At 41.5% G+C, this 7,867-nt stretch overlaps 1 protein-coding gene across 1 annotated transcript; it reads left to right on the top strand.

Annotated features, from left to right (window-relative positions):
* Positions 1-2,899: 2,899 nt before the first annotated feature.
* On the top strand, positions 2,900-7,457 carry LOC141409577 (diphthamide biosynthesis protein 3-like). Its single transcript, XM_074030640.1, has 3 exons — positions 2,900-3,005; positions 3,528-3,603; positions 7,382-7,457. Exons 1-3 carry the CDS (start codon positions 2,900-2,902, stop codon positions 7,455-7,457), a joined length of 258 nt encoding a protein of 85 aa, XP_073886741.1.
* The last annotated feature ends 410 nt before the right edge of the window (positions 7,458-7,867 follow it).

Here is a 7,867-nt window from a genome sequence, read left to right as displayed (position 1 = left end):
AAATTTTCTCAGCCCCTAAGCCTCATGCTTCTCAGTGTTAAAGATGAGGGTAATGATAACTTATACCTCACTGAGTTGTTTTAATGACATAATAATGCACATAAGAATTTAGTCATATTGTGTGACCAACATAGTGTCAACTATTATTAATAAGTAGCTCATTAGTTTTTTTTTTTCCATTTTAGGTAACATGTATTCAAAGGAAAGTTGGAATATTACAAATAAAAACTACACAACAACTCCTATAACTTTTAGGACTAGTAACTTCAGATCTTAAAATTCCTCAGCAAATTCTTTCTGATAGATGTGAATTGCTTTCTAAAAGATCTACCAATTTATACTTCCCTTGAGGCAAATATGACTACACCCATTTCTCTACATTAAAAAAATGGCTCATATTTAATTTTCAAGTACTTACACTCAGAAGTACTGAAGAAGTAAAGATGGCTCTCAAACTCAAAATGATCATCAGGACTACGGCATAGACATGGAGAATCTCCTTTTTCTTCCTGTCTCCAAGAGGCTGTGTGGGAAGTATTTGTGTCAACAGTTACACAGAGGGCAGCTATCGAGCTAAGTGGGCTTTGCTGGGATTTCTCCCTTGCCCAGATAGACCAGAATAATCACAGATAATCCTTGACAAGTTTAGCAAATGTTTCCTAGCTGCTAGGTAAATCTATAGTTATACAAAATTAAGGCTTGTGAGGCGTTCGAAATAATCCTCCATAAAGTCCTGTAATGTAACTTCTGGATTTTTCTCCCCAAAATTCCTGTCTTTAAGTTTTCAAGCTTTAAAAGGGCCACACTCAGTGGAGGTTCATCTAAGTATGCACAAAATTGGTAACTTCATGCCAACATATGAGTGTGTAAATATAAGCACAAGGATATACTACGTACATGTGTTATGCACATGTAAACTAAATGTGTCATTGCTGAACCAAGTAAAACTCATTATTTCCATGCGAAAGTGCAACATTACATCTAAAAAGGATCTAACCATCTCTACTTCAACCTTTTCTTAGAAGAGAACATAAGGCCCAAAGAATGTAAATATCCATTTGCCAGAGCTAATCAGCCACTCAAGACTCCTATCTCAGATCTTTTTTTCCTACCACTGTGTCTGAAATTGGTTCTTGACTCACGGACTTCAAAAATGAAGCTGTGGACCCGCCGAGTGAGTTACACTTCTTAAAGATGGTATTTCTGGAGTTTGTTCCTTCAGATGTTCAGATGTGTCTGGAGGTTTTTCCTTCTGGTGGGTTCCTATTCTTGCTGACTTTAGAAGTGAAGCTTCAGACTTTCTCAGTAAGTGTTACAGCTCTTAAAGGTGGTGCGTCCAGAGTTGTTCCTTCCTCCTGGTGGGTTTGTGGTCTTGCTGACTTCAGGAGTGAAGCATCAGAACTTCGAGGTGTTACAGCCCTTAAAAGTGGCATGTCCTTCCTCCCTTTGTGGCATGACCACAAAGCCAGTTTGTGGTCTGGCTGACTTCAGGTGTGAAGCTTCAGACGTTCATGGTGAGTGTTATAGCTCATAAAGGTTGTGCAGACCCAACGAGTGAGCAGTAATAAGATTTACTGCTAACAGCGAAGAACTAACCTTCCACAACGGTGAAGGGGACCCCAGCAGGGCTGCTCTCCCTACTCATGTGGCCCGCTTTAATTCCCTTATTTGTCCCTGCCCACATCCTGCTGATTGGCCCATTTTATGGAGCGCAGGTCCATTTTACAGAGCACTGATTGGTCCATTTTTACAGAGTGCTGATTGGTGCATTTACAAACTTTTAGCTGGACACAGAGCACTGATTGGTGCGTTTACAATCCTTTAGCTAGACAGAAAAGTTCTCAAGTCCCCACCTGACCCAGAAGCCCAGTCGGCTTCACCTCTCACTATGAGGCATTTCTTTTCTCCCTGATAAACCTGCCCACTGACACCCTTTCTTTCACACACACACACAAACTGGTACTCACAGAAGTTATTTGTTCCTGGGCTTTGGAGACAGACAAGCTCTCCATTATTTCCTAGGTGTATGATTTTGGTAAGATGTCCAACTCTGAACCTCAGCTTAAAGACTAATAAAACGGAATAACATGTAAACTCCTAAAGTTGACAATTCCACTTAGTGCAACAACTAGCACATAACTTCCCAACAATAAAAGGTAATGTTATTACTATTACTACAAATCATCATAGTCAATAATGTTATACGCCTGGCAAACACTTGAACTCAGTCCCTACCTTCCAGGGTTTGGTCCTTTCAGCAACACAATTTATTTTAAGATGTCTGGGGTGAGAAAGAAGTGGGATGTACCTGCAGCCAGGAACTAAAAAGCCGACTGTCGCCGTGGGCTCAAGGTCACTCGGGGAACAGAAATACTACGGGAACTTTCAGTCCTTCACCAGTGAGCTCGACAAGGCTAAGCTCCTCTCGCCTCCCCACTCTGTGTTTCCCGAGGGCCGGGGGGGATACCACCTAGCACCTGCTGCAGCCTTCAGCGGGCTGTTTAAGGCCTAAGGTAGGCGATAAGCAGAGAAACTCCCCGCTAGCACGTAGCGTGCAGACCCGGCCAAGTTCAGCTACCAGTGCCTGGAATACTCCGCTGTCCCAGACAAAACACAGCCGCGCGAGCAAGTCCCACGTTCTATTGGTCGCAGCCCTCCAATAGGAGGAGCGGTGCCCTACCCCGCTGAGCAAGACTTTCCAGTGTCTCTGACCCTACCTCTGCCATTTCCATGGTGACCGCTACGGGTTACCCTTTTGGCCGCCCAGGCCGGAGTTGCGTCATTGCCTGTGTGCCTGAAGCACTAGTTCTTGCCAGGCGTGGGGTGATGCCCTGGTTTGGCTCCTGCGAAATTAGACCTTCCAAGCTGGGCGTTATCCCTTCCACGAACCCCCCTGACTATGGCAGTGTTTCACAACAAGGTAGAAATCGAGGACTTCCAATATAAAGACGACTCGGATACGTATTTCTATTACTGCCTATGTGGAGATAACCTCTCCATCACCACGGTAACTCCAGGGCCCTGTATGCCACTTCACCCAAGTAAACGCAGTTTCACTCCCCCGTGTTCCTTCTGTCATTGGGTAGTTTTTGCTGCACTGGGTTACCCAAGCCTTCTTTCGCAATTGCTGAATCTTCTTCCCGCATCCCTCGACCCCAACTAATAACCTGAGGTCTCTCAGTAGGCACGTAGTTATGGCCTTAGATTATACCCGAGAGGGGGCGGCGGGGAGCCTCTGTCTCCTTAGAGTTCTGGTCCCGTATATTTGTGTACGGGAGGGGACTCAATTTTTGTTTTCCAGGGCTTTTGGGGGCGACGGAAGCTCAATTAACCTTCTTAGGTGTTTCCCCTAAGTGATGCTTCTAAGGCAAAATTATTTTGGCTTTTCTTGCTAAAGGCTCTGGGGTTCTCACTCACCTTCAGGGGAAGGCAAGCCACCAATAGACTTGCATCTAGGGGTAGGATAGGTTTGGGGGAGGAGATGGCGAAGAGGAGACTATGCTGACCATATGGTATTTGATCGTTGTACGAAGATTTGGAGAATATGGAAAATGTGGCAACGTGTCCTAGCTGCCCTCTCATTATAAAAGTGACATATGACAAAGGGATATAATTTTTAAACGGGGGAAAGGGGTTGTAAGGCAGTGGCAAGGACTTAAATCAGCCAGTCAGTGATGATTGCTTCAGTGTGCTAGGCGAAGTGTGGTATTTTTTTTAAGGCAGGTTTTAAACACCATTGATAAACAGCCAAATAGTAAATTAAAATGTTTAAAGTTCAGATTACACAATTTATTTTAGCTTTGGAGCTAAATCTAGCTTTAGTGAAAATTATTACTTATTAAATAGAAAAATTATATAGATTATTTTAATGGACAATCTTTATATTTCTCTTCTATTTAATATGTAATTAAAGAGCTTCTAGACTTACTTTGAGAACAATTGTATGGTATTCCATGCCTGGATTATAAATTGAATTCTGCATTATCTTGTTTGAGGTATAATTCCAAGGTGCAGCATTACAATTTCATTTTAGCCTTAATTGCCCTATTGTCTTTCTCCCAAAGATGTTGACAATAAGAAAAACAAAAAATATTATTTCTGCCCACTCCTGCCCAAAGTTTTGTTCGGCACTTTGAATGGAATATTAGGTAAGGAGCTTAACACTCTCAAGGATGAACTCAAAATGAATATGGAGAAAGTTGGAATGAGGCACAAAGCCTCACAGAGAAGCAGGCTATAATTTAGACTATAATTTATAGATGTAATGATTCATTCTTGTACTAAAATGTACTCTGCAACAGAAGGCAAACAAGATAAGGCAAATCAGGAGTGCTGGTCTGGGAGGAGGTTGCAGTTTTCCATAGAGTGATCATGGCAGACCTTACTGAGAAAGACTTACTAAGTAAAGATTTGAAAGAGGTGAGTCAGTGAACTTGGTACATAAGAGGGTATAGGGGCTAAGAGAGTCTAGTAAAGTATTGTTCAGTGAAGGGGACCTAAAACGGAACATAGCTGATTTTCTCAAATAACAAAAAGGAAGCCAGTGTGACCAGACCAGAGCAGGATGAGAGTAGTTCAAGATAAAGTCATGGATCATTCTAAGGACTTTGTCTCTTCTTGTGAGTGATATAGTGAACCATTGGAAGATTTTCAAACATAGGAGTGCTATGATCCAACTTAAGTTTTTTAAAAAGTGATGTTGGCTGCTGTGTTCAGAGTAGACTATAGAAAAGAAGGATAGAAACAGGAAAACCAGTTAGGGGGCTATGACACTAATTAAAGGAGATGGGTAGGTTATACCTGGTTTCAGCAATGGAAGTGATGAGAAGTACTTAGATTCCGGATACACTTCGAATGACTGATGGGATATAGGATGTGAAGGAGTGAGTCAAGGATGATTTCAGTATCTGTGACCTTAATAACTGGGAGGATAGAGTTACTGTCAGTTGAGGGAATGTAACTATTGTTATGGGGGGTTGGTATAGGGGTTGGAATTATACGTACAAAGTTTGAGAGGTCCGTCATCCAAGTGGAGCTGTTGAGAGGGCAACTGGATATGTATATCTGGAGTTCATGAGAGAGGTTGGCTAGCAATGTCAGTTTGGGAGTTATCAGTAATAGATAACATTTAGAGTCATGAGACTGGATGAGATCAACAGGTCTGCAAATATAGAGATAAATAAAACATAGGATTGCACCTTAAGGCACTCCAGTTTTAAAATTTCAGGGAGGGAAGTGAGGAATCACCAAAGCTGATGGTAAAGGAGCAGCCACTGAGAAAGGAGGAAAATAAGCAGTGTCAAATCCTGGAAACCAGATGAGAAAAGGTCAAGGAAGTGGTGATCCTTGTCACATGACACTGATAGAAAGAAATCGAGAATTTACCATTAGCTTTGGCTGGTTGTGGTGGTTCATGCCTGTAATCCCAGGACTTTGGGAGCCTGAGGCAGGAGGATTGCTTGATCCCAGGAGCTTGGGCAACATAGTGACACCCCACCTCAAAATAAATAAATAAATAAATAAATAAATAAATAAATAAATAAATAAAATAAAGGAATTAACCAGTTAGCAACACTGAGTTCATTTGTGAAGGTGATGTGAGCAGTTTCTGTGGAGTAACTGGAACAATGTATGATTGAAGAAACCAATGGGCAGAAAACTGGTTGGAGAGAATGAGAGAACAGAAGGCAGTGAGTATGGGCATTTCTTTTAAGGAGTTTGCTGCAAACGAGAGAGAGACATGGGATGGTAAGCAGTTGTGATGGAGGATCAAGAGAAGATTTATGGCGGTAGCAAGTCAGTCTTCATAAGTGAATATAGACACAGAAACTTAGATTTAACCAAGTTTATGGTTTTCCCAAGTGAACAGGAAGGAGTGAGAGAAGAAGAGAAGAGTGGTTATAATCGACCATAGAGTTTCAGCTAGGTAAAGAGAACATGAAGGGAGTGAGGGGCAGTGAAAGGGCGGTAGGATGAATATGACAGCAGTCTAGTGGGGTTGGAATATGGCATTTAGGGTGGATAAATGGCAGCAACAAAGAAGAATAGCAATGTGGCGTCTCAAGAGATGTAAGATTCTAAACTGATGGGTTTTAGATAGGAAAGGAGTACAGTGGTAAACAGAAGGAACTAGCCCCACTTCCAATCCTTCTGGCACTAGGACTCTTGAGAACACAGAGCCTCCACTAGAAGGGCATGTAGAGGAGACTCTTCTTAAGAATATGACTTCATCAGGCCAGGTGCGGTGGCTGATGCCTGTAATCCCAGCACTTTGGGAGGCCAAGGCAGGCGGATCATGAGGTCAGGAGTTTCAGACCAGCCTGGCCAACATAGTGAAACCCCGTCTCTATTAGAAATACAAAAATTAGCCGGGCATGGTGGTGCACGCCTGTAGTCCCAGCTACTCAGAAGGCTGGGGCAGGAGAATTGCTTGAACCCAGGAGGTGGAAGTTGTGGTAAGCCAAGATCATGCCACTGCACTCCAGCCTGGGCAACAGAGTGAGACTCTGTCTCAAAAACAAAACAAAACAAAAAATAGAATATGGCTTCATCTCAACCTCAGCACTACTGACATTTTAGGCCTGATAATTCTTTGTTGTGCAGTGTTATCCCGTGCATTGTGGGATGTCTAGCAGGATCCCTGGCCTCTACCTATTAGATGTCAATAGCAGTCCTCAGTTCTTTCGATTCAAAATATTTACAGATATTACCAATGCCCTTGAGGCTAAAAGGATATTTTGAGGAAGAGGTTGAGAATACGGAGCATTGTGCTGACAATGGACCATGAATTCCAAAGGGCACAGTGAAGGAGTTTCAGATATTGGACCACAGAGCAGTAGGGACAGAGTAGGACCGATCCTTTGGGAATCAGATTGCTGGAGATGAGGGGTAACCTTGGAGGCAGAGATTTCTTGTGGTTGCTGACATAAGCCTGGGTAAGTGATCAGAGATGGAGCTTCATTTACAAAGTAGCTAACATTGCAAATTATCTGTATTGGGAAACACGTAAAGACCTATCCCTTTTAGTTGGAAGAAGTAATTACTTTGAAGAGGAGTGGCATTTGAATGACCAAATATTGAAGTGGAGAAGTTTTAGTGTAAGTAGTAATACAGAAATTTAAAAGATGTGACATGTCTTTATGTGATTTCTGAGAAGGGATTACTTTGTACTGAAGATGGACATGTTTGTTTATAAGCTGCATTATATTAAATAATGAATTCAGAACCAAAAACTATTACAAGTTTAAGATTCTAATTTTGTGCTATTGTTGGCTCTTTGAACAAGGATGAAGTGATAATAGCAATGGAAAAACAAAATTAACAGAGCTGGATTGATTCAGTAAAAAAATTAAGGTTTAATATTAATGCATTTGTGACACAGGGATCAGTTTCTGTATGAAGAAACAGTCCCAGCCCCTTCAGCCAACCAAGAATTAGTTAAATTTGTTAAATGCTGAAGAAGCCTTCAGGAATTCAAATCCTTAACAGTTGGAAATGATCACAGATAGAAATATCCAATGCAAAACTACTGGTTTCACATAGACAACCATTTGTGATTTGCTGTTCTGTAAGGGTGTGAATTCTTTCCATCAACTGCTGATTTCATCTTCAGGAAGCAAGTTCATAACATGACATATCCAGATTTTTGCTTAGAATCTGGCATTAGAAGCATTCTTAGTTATCCATCTAAATTTAAAGGAAGATAATTTCTAAATAGCGCTTTCTTCCCCTCAATTCATCTTTTTCATGTCTTAAACCAAATTACTTCAGTATCTGATAACAGTGTCATCTACCTCAGTCATTAGGATTTCTTAATAAAAAAGAGATTGTATTTTTGAGTTGATTATTAAGATGGTTAAAATTAGGA

Source organism: Macaca fascicularis, chromosome Y (genome assembly GCF_037993035.2).
Source record: "Macaca fascicularis isolate 582-1 chromosome Y, T2T-MFA8v1.1".
Taxonomy (NCBI): Eukaryota; Metazoa; Chordata; class Mammalia; order Primates; family Cercopithecidae; genus Macaca; species Macaca fascicularis.
This window is presented reverse-complemented; position numbering and strand designations above follow the sequence as displayed.

Bases quoted from the DNA above. Each gene is read 5' to 3' on its own strand.
- LOC141409577 (XM_074030640.1), top strand. From the start codon at position 2,900: ATGGCAGTGTTTCACAACAAGGTAGAAATCGAGGACTTCCAATATAAA. The intron at 3,006-3,527 runs CGGTAACTCCAG...TTTGATCGTTGT, and splicing joins AGATAACCTCTCCATCACCA to ACGAAGATTTGGAGAATATG. The intron at 3,604-7,381 runs AGGGATATAATT...TTTGTGACACAG, and splicing joins ATAAAAGTGACATATGACAA to GGATCAGTTTCTGTATGAAG.